At 47.6% G+C, this 26,176-nt stretch overlaps 1 protein-coding gene across 1 annotated transcript in view; it reads left to right on the top strand.

The window, feature by feature from the left end:
* VPS26A (VPS26 retromer complex component A) overlaps positions 1-26,176 on the top strand; it is a 363,728-nt gene that overhangs the window by 323,099 nt on the left and 14,453 nt on the right. The window contains exon 8 of the mRNA XM_085603584.1: positions 12,364-12,506. Coding sequence (XP_085459710.1) covers positions 12,364-12,506 — 143 coding nt within the window. The remainder of the gene's footprint in view (positions 1-12,363; positions 12,507-26,176) is intronic.

Here is a 26,176-nt window from a genome sequence, read left to right as displayed (position 1 = left end):
TATAGACCATTATTTTGCTTTAGAAATTACTGGCTCGACCTAACAAATATTTGATATTAGTAAAAGTCTTTACCTCATTCAGGCTCTTGACTGGATTAAATTACTTTGTTAAGCCTGATATGACCCTTTTTGATACATTTTTGGTACATTGGATTTGGTTAAGCGTGTCATAGTGCAGTTTGGCCTTGATGTGTGTGCAAGATCACAGCATATATAACGTGGATGAAATATAGCGCAGGATTTTGTGGAGTTGACATAGTTTCAGTTTATGGGTCTTCTGCTTCTTCTCCTGTAGCCATTAAAGGATACATCTCTCACCAAATATCAAGTAATGGAGTCCTTTTCTTGCCAGTCCCCTACAGAAGAGCTAACCATCACAAGTACATTCCATCCGTTAGGACATCCTTTAAACTCTTTATATAGAGCGAATAAAATGTATCATCCGGACCCCAAGGAACATAACCTGCTTGCCCAACGACCCCTCTACCACGTTTTGGGACACTCTGTTACGCATTTTAGAAAATGTACTTCCTGGCTGGTGCTTTTATGAGATAAATTTCTTCGATCTGTCTTGGGTCTCCCCCAATCTACATCATCCTTTGCAGCTCATATGGAGCTAGGGATAGGGTACATTACTGATATGCTAAATTTGGCACCGCTTTTACTATGGATCAGAACCTGGCTGAACCCCAACCTTACACTAAACCACAAGATTATTAGTGATTGTATGGGGAGGGATGGAGTGGCGGACATTTTGTGGTTGACATTTATTAAAACATCTGCAGTACTTCTGGGTCGCCCTGAATTATATTTGAATCCGGAAAATCTTACCAAGGAAGATATTACTTGGGTAAAAACTAAATTCATAAAATTACGAGAATTAGAACGAGAAGCAAAGGAAATCACAAAGCCAACAGTTAGGTAATACTTTTTGTTGATCTCGTCCTTGTCAATCCAACTCTACTTGACTACTGTTACCAGACCTTATCACCGGTGGCTTCTAACAAAATTTAGATTTAATCAAGCCCATTTTCTGTTGGGTACTTACGATAAATGGTGTAACCCAAAGGAAAATATACCTTGTGACTGTGATAATTTCTCCGACCAGGATCAGACACATCTTTCTGTTCTTTCTTTGCAGAAAGTAGGAAAAAGTTCATTAGACCGCTGTTAAGGGAAAAGGGGTTTGCACAGTTTAAACCCGCACTGTATTATCTTCAATTAATGGAGACCCCTTTAGTGATGTTTGGTGTAGCCAATTTTCTGATTGCTTCAATCCGTGCTAGAAGGAAGAGACTCCAGATGAATGTAGGAGCTGGTTCTGTAAATGTTTTCTCGAGATCCAATGACATAATTTAAATCAATTCTTTTGTAATAAATGAAATATTGGGGTTATGAATCATGAAACATCTGCTACTATACATTTTTAGTGTATATTTGTGTGGATTTATATGTATATGTCACAGACCTTTTATATATTTACATTTTATTTGTATAATATGCTCTGGAAATTTTTAACATTATGTAACTGTATAGTATACTTTTTATGATTTTTAAATAATCGAATAAAGTGCCTTTTGACTTGACTTGACTTGGTGCTTTTATGACAACCTCAAGTAGAAAACCCCTCAGCCACAAGGTTTATAGACCTACTGGAACCCCTTTTCAATCAGGGCCATGATGTTACATGCTGTAGAGAAGTTACGGACCAGAGAATCCTGATTTTGATCCAGTATATATTGAATTCTCAAATCAGGTGGTGTCTAGCCTTGTTGTGTCATCTGAAGCGTAGATCCATTGCTCGTGATGCGCTCTACAGCACACTAGTGTTTCCTGCAAATCTGAAAAGGTCAAGTAATTGTTTAATAATGAATTCACAGTTTGCCAAAAGTAAAACTAATGCCTCTGTTGAGATAGGTACCAAGATTGACCCAGGACCAGCCTCCTGCCTCTAGCCATAAAACATTAAGAGTCATGTGGCACATAAACCTTCCCAAGATGAGGTTAGCATGTATAGTGTCTCTGTCCACTTCCTCCCAAAACCACTCCACCCCCCAAGTCCAGTGACCTCATGGTTTGGTTCCCCTGTGAAGACATCTGTTTTAGAGAGTAAAGTCACTGCTATAAAGGTTCACGTTTTCTGTACATGGGGTGCAGTTCTAAGTCGTCGCGTTGACTATGGAACACCAACTTGAGACCAAATATCAGGTAAATATTTCAACTGTCCTTTAATAGTGCTGAGATTTTTAAAAACAAGATGAATTTACCTCCAGCCTATTAAATTGATGGCCAGTATTACAACCGCAATGACTGAATTACCAATACATGATCCTTCAGAATTCCAAAGAAACACAGATAAAAGTAAATCCCCAAACCCCATGAAGATATGAATGAAGAGCATGCCTTCTTTAGACCTTTTCCAGCCATCTCTCTTCAGCTGAGGGAGAGTATGTTCTGCGCTCATTAAAGGGTTCTTTCGCTTTGCACATTGGCCAACAAAGAACCATTTTAGGAGTTCATCAAAAACCTTGACAATTCTGCAGACCGCAACAGCACAAAACATATTAACGTTTCTAAAGTAAGCTGAGACTCTTGAAGAAAGTAAAAGAAATCCTGGCACGTCTTGTGAATTCATAAACACTGAATATCATCTACCTTGCATGCGGATCCTAGAGCTCTTTTGTTGGCGAGATCTACTTTTTATTTTATCTTTAATTATCTTACATTTTCTTTTATATACTTTTTTTTATGAGTGCCATCCAGTGCCTTTTTTGTTTTCCTTTCTTTCGTGTGGCTTGTTGAGTAAATGAGGAAAACGCAGCAAGACCGACTATAATTGCCTTTTGCAGAGGGAAAGTATTCAACAAAATGGCCTAATAAAAGAATTTGCTGAATGCAGCCATAAAGGAAGTCCACCACCCCAGGATGCAGTACAGGGTCTGATCTTTTGCCTCTCTAAGCAGTTGGATTTTCTGAGTACTGGGCACTGCCCTAAAGCTTTATCCAACTAAAGTTTTATTTGTAATCTGTGTGAGAAAGTGTCTCTGTATATACTGTTCCCAAATAGGTACAGTGTGTATAGAGTCCACAGACCATAGAGGTTTGGCAGAGGCTAAAGTTAGATATAACCTTACTCTCTAAAGTGGTAGCTTGGTCGAGCAGTAAGGCAGTATCAGAGGACAGTGTAAAGCATTTATTGCACACACTCAATCAGCAAATGGTCTCACACACTCAATAACTGAACTCTAGGCCAATGGTTTATATAAAAAATATGTCTGCTTTATTTTAGAACCAACAATAGGTATTAAAATATACTTTCTCAGAATGAGATGCTTTAGTTAAATACTTTTGCAATATGTAATTGACTTTTGTAGATAGTTACAGGTTGTTGCAATAGGCAACACAATTTCAAACACAATAATGCATTGAGCTCAATGGAAGTTTTAAGTTATTTGCAATAGATTACTTTCAGGATTACTTTTGTAACTCCAGGACTGGATCCTAGATTCAGTCCTGGGACAGTTCTTAGAAACAAGTGATAAGTCGACTTAGTTACTGCTGTGATTTTTAGGCAATATTTTGCTATTTTAAAAGTTGACACTTAAAAGAAATTTCATAGAAAAACAGTCAATGATTCCCTATGGAAGAAAATTCAAGTTGCAGGTAAAGTAGGTTCTCGTTACTTTTGTAATCCAGTACTGGGCTCCTAGACTCAGTACTGGGGTCTCTATCTAAAACAGGTAAGTAATTAAGTTCTCACAGTTAGCACGATTTTTAAACAATATTTAAAGTTTGCAAAATTCGACACTTAGAAGAAATTTCACAGAAAAACAGTCAATGATTTCCTATGGAAGAAAATTGGGTTACTGGTAAGTACGGTTGTGAATGTATTTCAGGGTCCGTGCTGGGCACCAAGATCCAGCACTGGGATCTCTCCTAAAAGCAGGTGAGTGTTTTTGTTACTCGGTTGATTTTTGGTGAATATTTTAAGTTTTAGAAACTCCACACTTAGAAGAAATTTCAGAAGAAACGAGTCAATGTTATCCTATGGAGGAAAATTGGGTTATCGGCTTTTGGGTAAGTACTCGACTGGCAGAGTTAAGGTTCTGGGCACAGACTCAGGGGTCTCCCAGGGTCAGGTAGGTACAGTTGTTACACCCTCAGCGGCGCAGGGGCAGCCGGGTGCAGAGTGAGTTAGGCCCAATGTTCTCCTATGGGAGGCAGGGGGGCCATGGTTAGTGGCTGCTGACTAGCAGGCCACGCGGCTGTGGGAGCTGGGCTCCTGGTCACTTGCTCAGGGCAAATGGGGAAGTAGATAGGTGTAGAGGTTACACTGCCAGGGCCGCCAGGGCCACTCGGGCGGCTAGGTGCAGGGTGCTTCTGAGCCTTCGGGCACTCAGTGGGTTTCAGTGGGAAAGCTCCTGGTCGAACAAAGGCTGCAAGCTCGGGGAGGAAGATTCTTCAAGTGCCACCACCACTTGGAGAGGTAAGTTGGGTAGTTAGAGGATAGGTAGGTACCCCGGAGTTGGGCACAGGGGGCCGCAGGGTGCAGGGATGCCTTTTGGTGTCGGGAAATCTTACCCTCTGTTGATCACGGTTGGGGGGGGTACCTGGTTCTGAGGCTGCAGGTGTCGTCTGGAGCGTCGAGGTGAGTCCTTTGGTGTCCGATTCGACGTCACAGTCGCCAGGGGGACGTCCTCGGGGTCTTTGTTCACTCCGGCACAGGCTAGGCTTGGCGGGTGCAGAGTGTGCAGGGTTCGCGGTTCCGGGCTGATGCCAGGGGTTAGAAGCTGGTTTTGAGCAGAGCCTCTGCTCATGGGAGTCCCAGGTGCTTAGAGCTAAAAGGTAGCCAGGTCCTCCGGGGTTTTGTGAGGTTGCTGGCCACAAGAGATGCCAGGATGTAGCAGGAGCAGGTTCAAGGGTAGACAGGCCAGTAGGGCTGGGGCCAAAGCAGTTGGTGTCTTCCTCTTCTTAGCAGCTGCACGGCATGTCTTCTTTCTTCTTGCTCTTCTTTGTTTTTCAGAATCTGGAATCTAAGGAAGGAAGGAAGGTTCAGGGTGCCCCTAAATACTAGATTTAGGGATGTTACAGATAGGTAAAGGGCCGGGACCAATGGGTCCATGTCCTGGGGTGGGTACACCCCCTATTCTGTCACTCTCCTGTGGGAGGGGGGCAGTAGCCTAGTCCTGATTGGGCAGGGCCTCCCATCTTCAAGATGGCGAGGGCCCGGAGATGTGCTTCACCTCGCCTCCCCCACCTGAGGGGTGGGGTTGGCAGGCTGGCACCTCCCCTTTCCTTATTTGGGGTGTCCGGCCAGGCTTCCCATCAGAGTGGGGGAAGCAAGTGGCCTGGGGAAGCTCACAGAGGCGGCATACCTTTGAAGCTTCCCCCTGTCCATCCTGGGGAAGGAGACCTAACACCTCGCCCAGGATGTGCATTATTGCAAGCCCAGGAGAGCGGGGCTCTCCTACCCAGGGTTCCAGCAACGTGTCTGCTGTGTGGCAGCCTAGGCAGCCCCTCAGACCAGACGTGGATTGTAGGTTAGGTTTCAGGGGGCATCTCTAAGATGCCCTCTGTGGTGCTTTGTACATTAAATCCCACACTGGCATCAGTGCGGGTTTAATGTGCTGAGAAGTTTGATACCAAACTTCTCAGTCTTCAGTGTTGCCATTATGGTGCTGTGGAGTTTGTGTTTGAGCTCTCAGCACCATGTACTCTTAAATGGCAGCACTGCACTTAGTGGCCAGGAATGGACCTGGGTACTGTAGGGGCACAGGGCTCATGCTCCTGTGCCCACACCGCTGGCATAGGGTACCCAGCTAGAGGGGTGGCTGATGTATGCCAGGGCAGTGTAGGTGGTGGGCATGGCACACAGGGATGTGTGCCATATCGAGACTGTTTTGTCTTGTACCCAGACACTCAGCCTGCAAGGGCAGTGTGTGTGTGTGTTAGGGTACAGGGCATCTAAGGGTGGCCTAATGAGTGCTGCCGCCCTTAGAGGCCTTCCCTGGTCACAAGGCCCTGGGTACCTAGGGTACCATTTACCTGGGGCTGTCATGTGGCCAGGGTTTGCCAATTTGGGTTTGAGGTTTTTAAGAAAGGAACATAGGCCCTGGGCACCTGATTGGCAGGAGTCCAGGGCACACTCAGTCAAAGTACATTCAGCAATTCAGCAAAAAGTGGGGGCATACCATGCAAGAAAGATGGCACTTTCTCACAATCTGTGCTTATGATAGAGACATCTAGCTGCAGATTCCTCGCCTTTTGAATATTCTCCAGGTGTCAGACTGTACATGTAAACTTTTCAGCAGTACCTCTGTGCGCCAGTAAGTGGTGCCCTTCAGCTCCACACGAACACTGTTCCCCTTTGGCAATGATGTATGGAGTCTATATGTTCTCCACTCCCACATGCTAACGTCAGAAATGTTTCCATATCACTAGACCTGGATTCGGAACTGTCTGTAGTCCCTCAGAGGCACTTACTTCAATATTTTGTAAAGTGTAAAAGAGATGTCACCCCTTAAAAGTACATGCTTTAAGCCCTGTAGGGACTGTTGCAAATAAATATCTATATCAGATCCCAATCGGGTGTGCCTGTGGTGTCTGGGATGGAGTCTAGACTCCAAACCCTGCGGTGACTGAGTCGGTGAACCCCAAAACCCGCCATAACCCCAAGGCAAACCTTTGTCACTTCTGAGTCCGTGCCGAGTTGACCTAGGCCGCGTCCGGCTGCTGTTGAGTCACCGCTTCCCCTACTTGATCTTCCATGCCAACCAGACCACAATCCCTTTGTTCTCTTTTTGGAACGGATTTGGACAGTGATTGTGAAGCAGAGGAGGAAATTGGTCAATCATACACCAAAGATAACTGTTATGATGACTTCCAGGATCCTAAGCATCTTGACACCTTCCCTGGGTTGGGGCTCCTCTCACCCCTGGGAAATGCCACTGATGAGAGTGCCTCCAAAGCCATGGCTATGCGTAGGGTGGCTGAAGTCCTTGACCTCCAACTCCCCACCTTGGAGGGTAAGACCAACATTCATACGGATGCGTTTCAGCCAGAGTATACACCACTGAGCCCCTCTTGTCTTTTAACTAGGTCCTGAAAAATACCTTATTAGGGGCATTGGTCAAACCTTGATCTGGTTACCCGATCAACTACACATTGTGCAACGTCATGACCTGCAATTTTTATCCCAGCACCCCTCCCCTGATAAAAGCTTGAGGGTGCAGGTGTTTGGGAGAGTGACTAAGCCAAACATGCTCCTAACTACTCCCCAAGATAGTTTAAATGTGTTTAAGCTTTTGGGGAAAGTCTTTTCGTCTACCAGCTTGATGATTGGGTCAGTGCATGCCAGCTGTCTGTTGTGATGCTGCTCCCACCCCTGTTGAGACTCAATCGCTCATGACCTCATGGTATCCCCGAAGGTCTCCAACCTGTACCTACCCAGGCCATAAAGGACAGTTGGGACTCAGCCAAGTACACAATTTGTTGTGGCTTGGACACCACCAGTTCCATTGGGCTGGTCTCTGGCACCAGTGATGCCATCTGGCACCACGCTTGGCTACAGTCCACCAGTGTTTCTAGTGACGTCCAGTCGTCGCTCATGGATATGCTGTTCGATGACACTCGCCTCTTCAGAGATAAGGCAGACTACACTCTGGAACAGTTCAAGAAAAGCAGGGCTAAGACTTGCTCCTTGGTTTATCTGCCCCACCTCGCCAGCTGCATCAGCCTCAGCACTCTTTTCACAGTTTAGGCATTGGTGCCCCATAAACCGACATCACCATGGGCGCCCACAGGAGTCACTGGTTCACAGGGTTAGGCCCGACTAGGACTGGAGTATATCTCCAGAACATTACAACCGCACAAAGTAATTAACAGGGCTGCTCAATACCACTGGGTGGAGCTACACTCAGACACTCTAGAGGAGGATTTTTTTGTGGAGACATTCACAGAAGTCCTCTAATACTTTGCCCATGCTCAAGGGCATGGCAAAACACGTAGACGAGGTCTTTAAGGACCCAGTCAGAGGCAGAATACTGACCCCTAGAGTGGATAAAAAGCACAAGCCCGCTCCTACAGAACCTGCATATATTAGGGGACAGTTGCCCTTAGACTCTTGTCGTATCTAACGCCCGCAAAAGATTCCCTAACTACAGGCGATACCCTTCCTCCTGATAAGGAGTCTAAATTAATAGATGCATCAGGCAAACAAGTGGCCTCACAGGCTGCTAACCATTGGCGAATCGCCAATGCTCAGGCCCTGTTAGCATGCTAAGACAGAGCTCACTATGATGATTTAGAAAAACTCACCAAACACTTGCCTGATGAGTACAAGATGAAGGCTAACAACCTCCTTCAAGAAGGGAAGCTTATCACCAATACTTCCATAAAATGTGCACTGGATGCAGCAGACACCGCATCTCGTGCCATCAACACCAGCATACTATTACGCAGGCAAGTTTAGCTTCGAATGTCTGGATTCAAGTAGGAGATCCAAGCCTCCATACTCAATCAGTCCTTTGATAAAGAGCATCTTTTGGGCCAACAGTCGACACTTCACTTGAAAAGATGAAAAAGGACACAGAAACTGCTAAGTCCATCGGGGCCTTACAATTACCTTCCAGAAGGGTTTCCTTTCGCCGCTCCTTTTTAGAGGTGGCTCAAAAACACTGTCGTCAGAGACTCCCTCCTCCTCTTATAAAAACAACCAATCCACCTCCTCCAGAGGTTATTTTCAAGGAGGCTACAGGGGAAATAATACCAAGGGACAAGGCAGAGGTAGTTCCACCCGCAGTTCCCCTGCCAAAAAACAATGACTTCCCTCCACTACCCCCGATCATTTAACACCTGTCGGGGGACATCTCTCACATTTGCTACCTGTCTGGAATTCAATCACCACAGACAAGTGGATATTACAAATTATCCAGTATGGTTATTGCCTGGAACATACATGTACTCCCCCCAATTCTCCTTCCACAGGAGCTTGCAATGTCACCAGAACACACCTCACACTCATAAAACAAGAGGTTCTCTCCCTGTTACAAAAACATGCAATAGAACCAGTCCCATTACACCATCGGGGGATGGGGGTGTACTCCCTTTACTTTTTGATTCCAAAAAAGGACGGCTCTCTCAGACCTATATTACACCTCAGACAGCTAAACCTCTATATTCAGTCAGATCACGTCCACATGGTCACACTACAACAGGTACTCCCACTGCTTCAACAAGGCAACTTCCTTTCCACTCTATATTTATAGTAAATGCCTACTTCCATATTTCCATTCACCCGGCACACAGGAAATATCTCAGGTTCCTGGTGGACGGACAACACTACCAATTCAAAGTTCTCCCATTCGGGATAACTACAGTACCCAGAGTGTTCCCCAAGTGTCCGGCAGTAGTCGCAGGACACTTGAGAAGACAACACATTTACGTCTTCCCTTACTTGGACGACTGGCTAATAAAAGCCAAGTCACAACACAGCTGCATACAACACACTCACAAAACAGTTCAGCCACTATATGACTTGGGATTCGCTGTAAACCTCACCAAGTCTGATCTCCAACCCTCCAACACGCAAGCATACCTGGGAGCCACATAGACACTTGCAAGGCTCTAGCATACCCCAACCCTGTCAGAATACACTACATACCCTGATATCACAATTTCAGCCTCAACACTCCTTACCAGCTCGAGTGTTCATGAAACTCATCGGAATGATGGCATCTTGCATTCTAATTGTTCCTTACGCAAGACTCCAAATGCGTCCCCTACAGGAATGCTTAGCATGTCAGTGGAACCAGGCTCAAGGTCATTTAACGGGTCTGGTGTTGGTAGACGGCCGCACCCATCGCTCTCTGCCTTGGTGGAACACACAAAACCTTTCCAAAGAACGGCCATTCGTCGACCTGGTTCTATATATAGTGCCAACAGCAGACGCATCACTCACTGGTTGGGGAGCTCATCTCAAAAAACATACCATTGAGGGCATGTGGACCCCACAACAAATAAAGCTCCACATAAATCATCTGGAGCTCCTAGCAATCTTTCTTGCATTGAAAGCTTTTCAACTGCATCTAGTAGGCAGAGCTGTCCTAGTTCGTACAGACAAAATGACAGCGATCTACTCCATGGCTTTCATGCCTAGCTCAAAACATCTGGAGATGGGCAATACCTCAGAACATATACCTCCTTGCAGAACATCTCCCAGGAGTAAACAACCACATCGCAGATCTGCTCAGTCGTCAAAGACAACAGATCCACGAATGGGAATTACATCCTCAAGTTCTCCCATTCTTCTGCATGTGGGGCTACCCAGAAATAGATCTGTTCGCCACACACCTGAACGCTAAATGTCCAATGTGATGTGCGACTGTTTAGACCACCACTACCGTGTTATGATATTGCAAAATGCCCAAACTTCGCATCCAGGTATCCGCACCCATTGTCCAAAGGCAATGCGCTATGGATGAATTGGTCAGGGATATTTGCTTACGCTTTTCCACCTCTCCCGCTAATTCCATTAGTGGTTAGGAAGCTCAAGCAACATTCCCACACAATGATCCTAGTTGCTCCCCCATGGGCTCGTCAACCATGGTTCACAATCCTCTTAGAACTGTCAGTAGTTCCTCACCAAAAGTTACACCTCTCCCCCAAGCTTATTAATCAGAACCATGGAGAGATAAGACATCCAGATCCCAATCAGCTCAACCTTGCGATCTGGCACCTGAAATCATAGAGTTTGGCTACCTTATTCTCCCGCCAGACTGCATGAACGTCATTAAAGAGGCTAGACGCCCTACCACAAGAGCATGCTATGCAGCCAAGTGGAAACAATTTGCTATTTATTGTACTAACAATAGCATCAATCCACTAGATGCTTCAACTCAAAACATAATTTGCTACCTGTTACACTTGCAACATGCTAACTTAGCATATACATCTATATGATTACATCTTGCCGCAATAGCGGCTTACCTACAAAACAGAAACACTTCTCTTTATTTTGTGTGCCCGCTATCAAAACCTTAATGGAAGGACTCAAAAGAATTATTCCTCCTACACTTCCACCTGCTCCTATATGGAATCTTAATATAGTCCTGACAAGACTCATGGGTCCACCATTTGAGGCTTTGCACAAATACGAAATACAGTTTCTCACTTGGAAGCCATCACATCTCTTAGAAGAGTTGGTGAGCTCCAGGCAGAACTATACAAGAACCATTTTTACAAATTCAACAAAATAAAGTGGTTCTTAGGACTAACCCAAAATTCTTACCTAAAGTCGTCTCTGATTTTCATCTCAACCAGTCGGTTGAGTTACCTGTCTTTTTTCCTCAACCAGACTCTGTAGCAGAGCGTGCTCTTCACACTTTAGATGTGAAAAGAGCATTACTTTATTACATTGAAAGAACCAGATCTTTTAGGAAAACTTAACAACTCTTCGTTGTTTTTCACCATAACATAAAGGCAATCCCATTTCAAAAGCTGGTATTGCACGGTGGATAGTCAAGTGCATCCAAATATCGATCTTGAAGCTAAACGCACCTTAACAATTCCCCCTAGAGCGCATTCTACACTCAAATTAGGGGCTTCTGTGGCATTCTTGGGGAACATACCCTTAGATGACATCTGCAAGGCTGCAACATAGTCTACACCACACACATTCACAAAGCACTATTGTGTAGATGTGTTAGCGAAACAACAAGCTAGTGTGGGCCAGGCAGTTTTGAGAACACTATTTCAGACCACTGCAACAGATACAGGTTAACCACCGCTTGGGGAATAACTGCTGTGTAGTCTATGCTAACGCATATGATCTACAGCTCATATGCCTCGAACGGAAAAGGCTACTTACCCAGTATGCTACTGTTCTTGGCATATAGAGCTGTAGATTCATATGCACCCATCCGCAACCCCTCCCCCCGGTACCTCTATCTATTGCAGTAATATCTTACTTAAAAAACATTCTACATGGACATCTCTTTATTACTCTTACTAACTCCATCATCACATGTTATGGCAAAACAATCTAAACATGGTATCGATACCCATGCGCTCTATCACCAAAAGGAGGAGTCGCCTACCTTGTGACTACAAAGACTTCTTCGAAGAAAAACAAAGTGCAAACATCCGGGCCCAACACCAGATGGCTATCTATGCTAACACCTATGAATCTACAGCTCTATATGCCAAGAACAGATGCATACTGGATAAGTAGCATTGTCCTTATCTTACGAGCACGACAGTCATTAGTTCTTACAACAGGAAACTGCTTGTCTGAGCCTGCAAAAGCATGCATTCCGGTTTAACTGTTTAGGGTTGTTAATGTACCTTTTTTCTTTTTTTTTTTAGGTGAATCCATTCCAATTAGACTGTTTCTAGCAGGATATGACCCAACTCCAACAATGAGAGATGTCAACAAAAAGTTTTCTGTGAGATATTTTTTGAACTTGGTACTGGTAGATGAAGAAGATAGACGCTACTTCAAACAACAGGTATGCTGCCACACAGTATTTTACATGTGTATTTTGTTGTGTGACAAAGGCAACTGCTCAACGCTAAGCATTTTTTTTTTTTTTGCATATTTCGATATTCAGACCCTCATAATATTTACTTCAGGAATTAATAGAGAACTGAGCTTACCACATTACTGCTAGCAAACTATTGGAGATTCAGTACTTGGGGATTGCATGCAAGGCCATGTGGGTCTGTATAGAAGGTGTAAAAGTCCTACTTTCTCTATTGTAATTGGAGTTAGACTGGTTTTGGGCATTCTTCAAAAAAACTGTTATTAATTAGTAGCACTAATGAGGTCCAGTAGTATAGCCGAATGTCAACCCTACCCCTGACCATATAGTAATGGTGTACGTTTTGAGAAGGTAATCCTACGCATTCTCCAAGTCCGTATGTAGTTTTCTATTAAGGCATGTAAACCATGAAGAGTGTGGGGGTGTGATAGATGTAGTTTAAAAAAAATTGGAGTGAGGTCGTTTTAAATAAAAATCCTCTTCCCATTACAGAGAGTGGTAGTGTACATCATGAATCCACTTCCCGCTGCATTGTTGGAAAAGGGGGTCCAGAGATTGGAGAATACCAGTTTACAGAAAGGCCCAAGGGATTTACGTATATTCGTAGCATATGCATTAGCCTGACCTGCGTAAGGTCTGATTTTTTTAACAAATAAGAGCCTGTCGTGTGCATATAATAAAACCCAATCATTATTTGCCTCCGGCCATCAGAAGCCACAGAAATGTGCATCCTGTGTAATCCACTATGCAAGAGGTTCAATGACCTGGGCAAAGAGTAGCGATGACAATGGACAGCCTTGCCATATGCCACACTCAATGAGAAGGGATGAGAAGAGAATCCCATTTACCTCCACTGATTAGTGTATAGGTCCTTGATGTATCCCAAGAAGATAAAGCTGATCTGGATTTTCTCTCGAAGTTGACACTTGAAGGGCGACTGAACTGAATCAAATGCCTGCTCAAAGTCCACTAGAACTAATGCACAAGCACCGTCCACAGTATGAGCCTGGGACAAGACCACCTGAACTAGTTTATGGCAGTGTTGGGTACTTCATCTATCAAACCATTTTGCTCCTTGTGGATTAGGTAATAGGTACGTTCGAGGCATGTGGGCTGCTGAATTCATATCTGTGCATAGATCGCCGCCTAGTGTTGGGTCCGGATGATTGCACATTGTTGTCCTGGAAGAGTCTTTGAAGTATCACGAGATAGGTGACTCCTCCCCTGGACCACAGTGCGCATGGGCATCCTCTCCATCCTTAGATTGTTTTTTTCCGCCATTGGGTTCGGATGTGCTTTTCTTAGCTCAAGTTAGGAAAATTCTGTTTAAGGCCAAAAGGCCTTTAGTTATCGTCAGTACTGTTCCCGTTCGGTATCGACTAGTTTCTTTAGTGCTTTAGCACCTTCTTCAAGCTTTTCGGATCCGCTTGGTCCGAACATCGAACTTCGATCGGCGATGGAATCGAGGACTCCCTTCAAAAGGTGTCCTTTATGCCACGCAAAATACCCACACATCGACGTCCACCTGGTATGCAACAAATGTCTCTCACCGGATCACGATGAGTCGAAATGTATGGCCTGTGCCCGATTCCGCTCGAAGAAGACTCTCCGGAATCGACGGGCAGCGAGATTGGAGGCGCAGCAATCGGCGCCTGCCCCGGCCAACATCTTTAGCACCGAAGACGAGGACGCCGAGAGCGTGGAAGACGTAGACTCCAGCCCCGCTTCCGAATACGACTCCCGATCGGAAGACGACGATGAGGTGATATTTCAGGGAGAAGAAGTCGTCAAAGAGGTAGGAGACTACGATGAGGCCCTTGGGGCCGAGGAAGATAGCTCCAGCGAGGAGCTAGGCCAACCCGTCGATACGGAGGCCGAAAAAATACGTTGTCATAAGGCTCAGGTCGTGGGATCGCCTTCGGGCCTTACCCAAGATCAATCTCACGGTTCTTCGGCCCCGCCTCCGGGCCCGGCCTCGAACATTTCGCAAGAGCCATTATTATCGAAGACGACTGGATTCCCTTCAGCGAATCCGAAACCATCCGTCGCACCAGTTCCGTCGAAACCGAAAGTGAAACTGGTTGTGATCGGCTCGAAGGCCTCGAAGCCATCCACTCCTTCGACGCCGGCAAAGGTCATCGGCTCCGACCGCGAAAAAAGGGATTTCGGTGCCGAGCTGCGTCGACGTCTAAGATGGCCGCGCCTGCCAAGTCATCGACTCCGACGAGCGTCAATACCTCCCTTCGGATCGATGACCCCATGACTGCAAAGAAGTCGGATGCCGCTTCGACGCCTACCTCCATGGTGACGATCGCTTCCAAGGAGCCATCTGCGTTCACCGTGCAACAGGTCTCGGCATCGCTGCAACGCATCAGAGAACGGGCAGCCCTCCACTCTACGTCGGCTCCCGACATGCACAAGGCTTCGAAAGCACCCTCGGCGCCGACCAACATCACGTTTGGGTTGCCGCCGCCCACGGCGCCGAAACTGTTCGAGATTCGGACACGTGTCCGCCAGACACAGTCCCCATCCACTGGACACACAGATTTCGAGCCTTCCCAGCCACAATTTATCGACGCCAACACTGGTAGGTTGATGCTCCGCAAAAGGAAAATCACGCCAGAGAGGGGATTGGACTCCTACAAAATTCCTCTCAAACACAAATTGCCGGCAGGGTCAGAGCCAGTGCTTCATGAACACTTTCAACCCTTCCATCAGGATCCACCGTCCTTTTCTCCTACGCCTTCAGAGGCAGACGCAGGAGAGGACTATGTAGGGGATGATACCACCTACCCTGGGGATATCGATCCTGATGATCACTTGCAAGACCCAGATCAGGCATGGGATGACCCCACAGACCAGGGTACCGCACCAGATACCCATGACACGCAGCTTTATAACATAAAGACATCTCCCACAGAGGACACTGCTGCCTTTAATTCCCTCATAGAACGGGCTGCTGCCAATCATGGAGTAGAACTCCATTCTGACACTGTCGAATAAGACTTCTTGGTGGACACTTTCGCCTCTTCCGAAAAAACTGTCAAGACTCTGCCCATGTTAAAAGGAGTTCTCAAACCTGCAAAAGACATTTTTAAAGAAACAACCAGGGCACGGGTGCTAAACCCCAGGATTGAAAAAAAAATACAAGCCTGCACCCGGAGACCCTATGTACATTAGGGGTCAGTTACCTTTGGACTCCATGGTTGTTGCTAATGCTCGCAAAAGAGCCCACTCACAAACAACGGGTGATGCTCCTCCCCTAGACAAGGAGTCCAAAGTGCTGGAGACATCAGGCAAACGGATTGCAGCGCAAGCAGCAAACATCTGGTGCATTGCCAACACACAGGCACTCCTGGCCCGTTATGATAGGTCCCACTACGACACATTAGAATCACTACTCCAACATTTGCCAGATGAATATAAAGAGGAGGCGGAGCTCCTCATCAGAGAGGGACAACTCCTTACCAATGCATCCATCAAGTGCGCACTGGATGCAGCCGACACAGCGGCGAGGGCAATCAACACAAGCGTCATGTTGAGGAGGCACGCATGGTTGAGAATCTCAGGCTTCAAGCCGGAGATTCAGAACAATATCTTAAATCAACCGGTCAACCCAGACTATTTATTTGGCCCTGAAGTTGACACTACCCTCGAGAAAATTAAAAAAGACACTGACACTGCGAAATCAATGGGGGCTCTGCAGACGCAGCAGTTTCGTAGTGGCTCCTTTCGTCGCCCCGGGAATAGAGGAGCAGCTAGAGGTCAGGGGTCACAGCAGCAGTACACTAAAGGGGGCACACAAAGCACCTATGATAAAACCAACAGAGGTGGATATCGTGGCTCCAGCACAAAGGGCAGGGGACGTGGTTACGGCAACACCAGGTCCTCCCCCAAAAACAAACCGTGACGCCCTCTCCCTGCCCCCCGACCACATAACACCTGTCGGGGGGAGACTCCAACAGTTCCTGTCAGCATGGAAAACCATCACCACAGACAGGTGGGTCAGGGACATTATCCAGCACGGGTACTGTCTCGAATTAACGTCCACTCCACCCAACATACCGCCAAAGCACCGTCCTATGTCCGTAGAGCACTTGGCATTATTGCAGCAGGAAGTGCTAAGTATGCTGCAAAAAGGTGCAATAGAGGTCGTGCCCGTCGACCGACAGGGGTGTACTCTCTGTACTTCTTAATCCCAAAAAAGGACGGGTCGCTCAGACCTATACTAGACCTCAGACCCCTCAACCACTACATTCTCTCAGAGCATTTCCATATGCTCACCCTACAGCAGGTTCTCCCGCTACTCAGTCAGGGAGACTTCCTAGCCACACTGGACCTAAAAAATGGGTATTTCCACATAACCATACACCCATCACACAGGAAATATCTCAGGTTCACTATTCAGGGGCATCACTATCAGTTCAAAGTTCTCCCCTTCGGAGTAACAACAGCACCCAGGGTCTTTACCAAGTGCCTAGCAACAGTGGCTGCACATCTACGGAGACAACACATTCACGTCTTCCCTTACCTGGACGACTGGCTTGTTCAGGCAAAGTCAGCCCAGCAATGTGCCAGCCACATGTCCCTCACCATTCACCTTCTTCACAGTCTGGGATTCTCACTAAATTACCCAAAATCACATCTCCAACCCGCACACGTACGACAGTACCTGGGCGCCACCATAAACACTCTGGCAGCCACAGCTCAGCCAAATTTAGTGAGGATCAACAGCATGCAACTGCTGATCTCCAAGTTCAAACCTCAACACTCCCTTCCTGTGCGAGTGTTCATGCAGTTGATAGGCATGATGGCCTCCTGCATTTTCATAGTCCCGCACGCCAGACTACATATGCGCCCGCTTCAGGAGTGCTTAGCACGTCAATGGAATCAGGCTCACGGACAATTAAAAGACCTAGTGTTTTTGAGCGGTCGGGCATACAACTCTCTGCATTGGTGGAATCCACAAAACCTTTGCAAAGGCCGACCGTTCCAAGAGCCTGTTCCACAAATAATACTGACGGCGGACGCCTCTCTCCAGGGTTGGGGAGCTCATGTACTCACTTACACAGTGCAGGGACTATGGACTACGCAACAAAAGAAGATGCACATCAACGTTCTGGAACTGATGGCAATCTTCCTAGCCATGAAGGCATTCAAAGTACACTCGTGCAACAAAGTCGTGTTGATCCGGACGGACAACATAACTGCCATGTACTACATACAGAAACAGGGAGGAACACACTCTCCACAGTTGTCTCATCTGGCTCAGAGCATGTGGAAGTGGGCAATTCAAAGGAACATATTCCTCATGGCGGAACACCTCCCGGGCAAGGACAACCAGATGGCGGATCTGCTCAGCAGACACAGCCCCCAGATGCACGAGTGGGAGCTACATCCGTCAGTTCTCCAACCGTACTTCCAACAGTGGGGTCAACCAGAGATAGACCTATTCGCCACAAACGAAAACGCAAAATGCCAAAGCTTTGCCGCCAGGTTCCCACACCCGCAGTCTCAGGGCAATGCGATATGGATGAACTGGTCCGGCAGATTTGCGTACGCTTTTCCCCCAGCGCCATTGATACCGCTAGTGGCACGCAAACTGCGACAGCACTCACGAACACTCATCCTAGTTGCTCCCACATGGGCGCGCCAACCATGGTACACCACCTTTCTAGAACTTTCCGTGGTGCCGCATCAAAGGCTGCGGATCAAACCCGCACTTTTAACACAGAACCATAGCGAAATTCAGCACCCAGATCCGCAACAGCTGAACCTGGCAATCTGGCTCCTGAGGTCTTAGAGTTTGGCTACCTGAACCTGCCTCCAGAATGTATGAATATCATCAAGGAGGCCAGGAGACCCACAACCAGAGCTTGCTATGCAGCTAAATGGAAGAGGTTTGTCATTTACTGCAACAACAATGACATTAACCCGCTGGATGCATCCATTCAAAACATCATCTGTTACCTCTTAAACCTATACCGATGCAATCTGGCATACAACTCAATACGTATCCATTTAACCGCAATAGCAGCCTATCTCCAAAACAGGCAGCACCTCTTTTTATTCAGAGTGCCTGCCATCAAAGCCTTCTTGGAGGGACTCAAACGAGTAATTCCCCCAAGACACCCACCGGCACCGGTGTGGAACCTCAATTTGGTCCTCACCAGATTAATGGGTCCACCCTTTGAACCTCTCCATTCATGTGAGATTCAATTCCTCACCTGGAAAGTAGCTTTCTTAGTGGCAATCACTTCGCTGAGAAGAGTTAGTGAACTCCAGGCACTAACCATTCAAGAGCCATTCATACAGGTTCACGCAAACAGGGTTGTACTACGTACCAACCCCAAATTCATGCCCAAAGTGATATCGCAGTTCCACATGAATCAAACTATTGAACTGCCTGTTTTCTTTCAAAATCCACAGAATGTCGCTGAGAGAATGCTCCATACACTAGATGTAAAGAGGGCCCTCATGTACTATATAGACAGAACTAAGGACTTTAGGAAAACAAAACAACTTTTCGTTGCCTTTTCTCCACAACACAAGGGCAACGCCATTTCCAAAGCAGGTATAGCCAGATGGATCGTTAAATGTATTCAAATTTGCTATCAAAAAGCTAAACGCACATTAACGATTCCCCCACGAGCCCACTCAACACGAAAGTTAGGGGCGTCCATGGCTTTCCTAGGAAACATTCCTTTACAGGAAATATGTAAAGCAGCCACATGGTCCACTATACATACATTTACCAAACACTACTGTGTAGATGTACACTCAAAACAGCAGGCAGCTGTAGGACAGGCTGTTCTCCAAACTCTTTTTCAGACTGCTGCAGCTGGCACGGGTAGCCGCCGCTAATGGAGGTACTGCTATATATTCTATGCACAGATATGAATTCAGCAGCCCACATGCCTCGAACTGAATATGCTACTTACCAGTATGCATCTGTTCTTGGCATGTAGGGCTGCTGCTCAGCGACCGCCAGGCTCAATGTCGCAGCATGCAGAGTCAGAACATCAGCTCCATTCCCGACTTCTACGAAGAAGATTCCAAACAAGAAACCGGCTATGCCATTGGGGCCGAGGAAGAACAAGAGGAGCCTATCCCTGTCTCCGGCTCAGATTTGGACAAAGACATTCTGCAAGGTCAGCATATCGTGAGTACCTATCCTCCCTTTCCCCAAAGTCCAACTCATCCCAAGAAAAAGGCTCCGGTCCCACCTCTGCCTTCAGGCCATGGTCGGCACCGAGAACATGTTTCCAACGCCCTGCCTTCGGGCTCTGCACCAAAACATACGTCAAAGCCTTCCGGCTCGGGATCAAGTCGCCCACACTCTGGGTCGAAACCAAAACCGATCTCGGATCCAACTCCTTCGACGCCGAAACCATCTTCGGAGCCGAAATCCACACCATCCAAGACACCGGTCCCTGAAAACCTCAGCACGTAAACATAAAGATGCTCCGATACCCCCAAAGGAGCTCCGTTTCGACGTCCCGCCTTCAAAACGGGACCACAAACAAAAGGAACTTTACATTAATCCAAAAACTGGACATATTACGACCAAATTGCCACTTAAATGCAAATCTGAATCGGAGGAAGCTTATCACATTCCTTTAAAAAGGAAACCTGTTGACACTAACCCTTCTCCTCCTCCATCACCTCCTTTCCTAGAAACACTGCATTTTCTTATTACTCCTACTAATTGGCCACCACCACATAACCTTACAATCAGGATGGGCATGGGGGCAATGATCGTTCACCTGCAGACCACTGGAAGGATTGTAATACAGACTTCCCCACAGATAATGATCCTGACCTTTATCCTACTAAACCTTCTCCACCAGATGACGACGTAGGTTACATAGAGCTATTAAGCAGAGCTGCTGAATATCATGGGGTAAAATTACAGAAAGAATCCAGAGAGGAGGATTTCCTTTTTGAATTCCTTAGTAGTTCCCCAAGATCCACACACACAATCCTCAAGCTCAAAGGTATATTAAGACATGTGGATGACATATTTAAGGATCTTGTTCGTGAACATATTCTTACCCCCAGGATAGACAAAAAATATAAACCTGCACCATCAGGCTCAGTTTTCATCAAGGGCCAGTTACTGTTAGACTCTTTAGGGGTTTCTAAAGCCCGTAAACTAGCCAATTCTCAGACGTCAGGAGATGCTTCACTTCCTGGCAAAAAGTCTAAGATGATAGACACGTCTGGAAAGAGAGTAACACCCCAAACTGAAAATTACTGGTGCATTGATAATACCCAAGTCCTTTTAGCAAGTTACGATAGGGCGCGTTGGGACGAAATGAAGCAATTGCTCCAATTCCTGTCTGGTGATGATAAGTCCAAAGCTCAGGACCTAGTGCAAGAGAGAAAGCTCATCTCTAATTCTTCCATTAAGTGTGCGTTAGATGCAGCTGACACTGTGGCTAGAGCCGTTAATACCAGCGTTCACTAAGAAGACATGCATGGTTAAGAATTTCAGGGGTTACCAGAAGTTCAAGCTTCTATTCTTAACTCACCATTTGAAAAACAGCACCTCTTTGGTCCTGTAGTAGACACGTCCTTAAAGAAAATGAAAAAGGACACAGACGTGGCAAAATCTATGGGAACTCTACAGTCCCCTTCTAGTCGTGGTTCCTTTCGGCACACCTTCTACCGTAGGGGGTGCAAGAAAATCTCTTCAGACACTACCTCTACACCGTACAGAGGTAATAATTAGAGACAGCCACATATGCTAGATCGACATGTTTCAGCCAACAGGCTTTCATCAGGATCAGGTAGTACACAGCTACTGCAACTCATTTGAAAATGCACAAAACAAAGTGTACACAAAACCCTCGGTATCAGATACTGAACCAGGAGAGTTGTGTCCAGTAGGTCTCACCAAAGAAACCTAAAACAAAGGAAAACAGAAAAGAAATGTACAAGCTTGGTTTATACCACATCCAAACAATTGCGGAGTAGACAATCCTCCACACCAGTGTGAAAATGTCTTAATTCCGCAAAGTGCGAAAAGAGAGGCACTTACCAAACTGGGGTACAGTTGTTACCTCATCTGTCCAGGGCTAATTTAGCCATAGGTACACGCACCAACCAACCTGAGAGATAAAGGTGGGGGCGTCAAAGTACAACAACGAGAACACAAAACACAAAAGAACAGTTGTGGGGGGGGGGATGCATGGGGAGGGAAAGGAAACCTTGCTAGTTTCTAAGGGGGATTTTATAGAAAAGAACAACAATGTCTAGACATTTATTTACTTGTCTGGAAATGCAGAAACAAGCCTGTTTGAAGACTGCTGAAGTGGTGCCCCACCGGACATATGTTTAAGAGCGCCAAGTAAGGGGAGGGGGGGGGGGGTGTAACATGCCCAGAAGAAAGGACTCCAAAAAATGGTGTCACTACTAGCTTGCTGTGTGCAGGGCTATGGAAAAATGACAGCGCGGCGAGTCTATGCTGCTCCTCTCGTCATGAGGAGTCAAAGAATAGCACCCAGCACATGAATTATAGAGGGCTGAGAAAGCACACCAGGCCAGTGTGAAGTGAAACATTCGGCTCCGAACAATGTCAAATCACAAGCCTGCAACTGCGGGACTCCGAGTAAACAGCAGCGCAATGAATCATGTGGCAGAGGTCAACCAACCAGGGGCCACGAGGTGTCTAAAAAAACAAAAAGGACTATACGCGGTGTGGGCCAGAACAAGCGGAGCGAAAATGCTACCGGTTAGTGAAACCTCCATGGAGGAACGTGCAGTGGAAAGGATCGGAGCCTAGATGCTGCCGATCAGGCAGTTAGCGTGAGAAGTGATACTGGCAAACCAACCTGAAAGGGCATCAGGCTGGGAGCCGGGGCGCCGTATCTGGAAAGCGGGCAAAAGAGCCTCTGCTGCCGTTTAATGAAGCCCTCACGGACATCCTTTTGGGCACCTGGTCCAGACCCAACACAGGGGCTCCTGTGGACAGGATAATTGCCCGACTCCACCACCTGGCCCCAGGCGACCCCACTTTCCTCTCCCAACATCCCACCCCTGAGAGCTTGGTGGTCCAAGCCTCAACTTCCAAAGGCGCCTTCCCTACCGCACCACCGCAAAGGGAATCCAAAAAGCTAGACCACCTTGGGAAGAAAATGTTTTCTTCCGCCAGCTTGGGACTGCGGTCAGTAAACACTGCATGTTTGTTGGTCGTTACACCCACTCTGTGTGGGATACGGTGGCTCAGGTGCTGCCTCGGTGCCCGGAGGAGGCCCGGGCAATACTCTCCCGTGCAGTTGCCGAGGGGAGAGACGCAGCGAAGTTTACCATCCACTGTGGGCTAAATACCGCCAATGCACTTGGCAGGAGGATTTCAACAACCTTAGCCCTTCGACGCTACGCCTGGTTACGTTCCACTGGTTTTTCTGGGGATGTCCAATCCACGCTTATGGACATGCCCTTTGATCGCCGTTGCTTATTCGGTGACAAGACAGACAACACGCTAGAGCGCTTTAAAGACTCTCGGGCTGTGGCCAGGTCCTTGGGTCTCTCCACCACCAACCCTGCGCAGTCTGCCTTTCGCGACTTTCGTGGCTATGGAACGGGTACCCCACTACGTCCCACCCAGAGCCACAGGCCGGCGCAAGCTGTCCAGCCCCAGCGCGGCCAGGGACATGGGAACCAAGATGTGGTTCTGGGGACCAGCGGGCGGGCCAGTTCACCTCTGCAGCAGCCTCCAAACCTTCCTAGTCCGACCTTACAGGGCCACCAAACGCCAGTGGGCGGCAGGGTACTCCATCACCTCCCCTACTGGCGCACCATCATGTCGGACAGATGGGTTTTGCAAATAGTCCGAAGGGGCTACTCCCTCCCCTTCGAGACTACCCCTCCCCCCATGCCACCTCAGTGCCATCGCATGTCGGAGGATCATCTGGCCCTTCTCCAACAGGAAGTTTTGGCATTCTTGGCCAAGGGTGCCATTGAGTGTGTTCCTGTCCCAGAAGTAGGTCGTGGTTGCTATTCCCACTACTTTCTGGTACCCAAGAAGGACAAAGGCCTGCGTCCCATCTTGGATCTCAGGAACATCAACCGCTTCCTCCGGAAGGAAAGGTTCAAGATGTTGATGCTTGCTCAGGTCTTGTCTGCCCTCGACCCTGGAGACTGGATGGTAGCGTTGGACTTGCAGGACGCTTACGTTCTCATCCCCGTCCTTATTATTATTAATTCTTGATAGAGCTCATGGCTACCCTTAGGCATCCCAGCGCTAGTTGCAACCACAAGAAGTTTCCGGTCTCACTGCAATTTCTGAAAGAGCCACATTTTTAATTGCTTCCTGAATGTAAAATGGTGGGTCGTTGACCTAAGCTGGATTGGAAGTGTGTTCCATAGAATGGATGCATTGTATGAGAACATACGCCCTCCCGAACGTACTCAAGATTTTAGGAACCTTCGCTTGGAATAGGTTGGCCGATCTCAGTCTGCGAGAGGGCTGGTGAAAGGACATTAAAGAGCGGTTAATTTTTGGACCTGTACCCCAGAGGGTCTTGTGCGCAATGCAGAGTGACTTGAACATTGTGTTCTGAGATGGGTAACCAATGCAGTGCCTTCAGTGCTGGTTTAGCCGAGTGTTTTCTAGGAATGTTGTGTAGCAGCCTGGCTGCGCAATTCTGCACCACCTGATGTTTCCTTATGGTGGCATTCGGGGTGCCCAGGTATAGTGTATTACAATAGTCCAGCCGAGGCAGTACCAATGCTTGTACCATAGTTCTGTGTGCTGTTTCCGGGAGCACAGGCAATATTTTCCTCAATTGCCTTAGGAATCCGAAGCGTATTGCCTTAGGATTCCGAAGCATATAGCCCCTACTTGTACCGCTTGGTGGTCAAGTTTTAGTGACCTGTCTAGCCAGATTCCTAAGCTTTTGATCCTTTCTTTAGGTTTTGGGACTGGACCCAAGCAGTTCGGCCAGTTCACATCTGAGGGGTTACTCGTGACATTGCCAAGAATCATTAGCTCGGTTTTATCCCCGTTAAGCTTAAGGTATGATTGGTCCATCCAGGTGGCAACCTTTCCTAGGCATGCTTTGAGGTCAACTGCGCTCTTCTTAGGGTGATTGGAGGGCTACCAGCAGCTGAGTGTTGTCCACATAGGTCACTATCTGGGCCCCATATGGGAGGACTAGCTCAGCCAGAGGTCTCAAGTGCACATTAAAAAGAGTGGGGCTCAGCGATGAACCTTGTGGGACCCCGCAATGAACCTTGTGGGAACCCGCAAGTTAGTGGGATCTTTCTTGAGGTATGCCTGCCTTCAAATACCTGGAATGATCTATCTGTTAAAAACGACTTATACCAGGATAGAGCTTTGCCTGCCACTCCCACCTCCTCGAGTCTATCCAGTAGGATACCATGATTTACAGTGTCAAATGCGGCACTTAGATCAAGCAGGATGATTGCCACTGTGCCTCCCAGATCAAGGACTTTCCGTGATTCCTCCAACGGTTAGTAATGCTGTTTATGTGCCATGGTTAGGTCGGAATCTTGTCTGGGAGGTGTGTAAAATCTCGTGGCAGGCCCACCGGCGTTACCTCTGGTTCACGGTAGGCCACGAGCACTTTCAGTTTACCGAGCTCCCCTTTGGCCTTTCCAGCGCTCCTAGGGTGTTCACGAAAGTGATGGTGGTGGTCGCAGCTCATCTGCGCAGATCAGGGGTTCCGGTCTTCCCCTATCTCGACGACTGGCTGTTGAAGACGGGCTCACCGCAGACTGTCTTTTCCCACCTCCGACTACGGCCGACCTCCTGCATGCTCTGGGGTTCTCCATCAACGTGCCGAAGTCGCACCTGACCCCCTCTCAGAAGCTCCTCTTCATCGGAGCTGTTCTGGACACAACGCAGTTTCGGGTTTGTCCTCCCGAACAGCGATTCTGGGATATTCGGGCTATGATTCCAATCTTTCAGCCCCTATCCCTGTTTTTGGTCCGGATGACCCTGAGGCTGCTGGGCCTCATGGCCTCCCACATCCTGCTGGTCGATCATGCCAGGTGGCATATGCGGGCTCTGCAGTGGGACCTGAAGTTCCAGTGGGCGCAGCATCAGGGGAATCTGTCCAATTGCATCCAGATTTCGGATGGCACTGCACGACAATTGCAGTGGTGGCTCACGAACCAGGATTGGGTCAACGGCAGATCCCTCTCCCTTCCCCAACGAGAACACACAGTGGTGACAGACGCATCCCGTCTGAGATGGGGCGGCCACATGGGAGAGGCAGAGATCAGAGGCCTCTGGTCTCCGGCGGAGTCCGGGCTCCACATCAACCTTCTGGAGCTTCGGGCGATCCGTCTTGCACTGAAGACCTTCCTTTCCTCTGTCCGGGACAGAGTAGTGCAGGTGTTCATGGACAACACCACCGCCATGTGGTACTGCAACAAACAAGGCGGGGTGGGGCCCTCCACCTCTGGACATGGCTGGAACGTCCGGGCATATTCCTGGTGGTTCAACACCTGGCAGGTTCACTGAACGCCAGGGCGGCCAAACTCAGGCGCAGGTGCATGATGGATCACGAATCGCGTCTTCACCCGGAGGTGGTGCAAGGTCTCTTTCAGCAGTGGGGAGAGCCTTGGTTAGATCTATTCGCCACCGAAAACGCGCAATGTCAGCA

This window comes from Triturus cristatus, chromosome 1_2, assembly GCF_964204655.1.
Source record: "Triturus cristatus chromosome 1_2, aTriCri1.1, whole genome shotgun sequence".
Taxonomy (NCBI): Eukaryota; Metazoa; Chordata; class Amphibia; order Caudata; family Salamandridae; genus Triturus; species Triturus cristatus.
The sequence above is the reverse complement of the archived record's forward strand: the minus strand, read 5'-3'. Positions and strand labels throughout refer to the sequence as shown.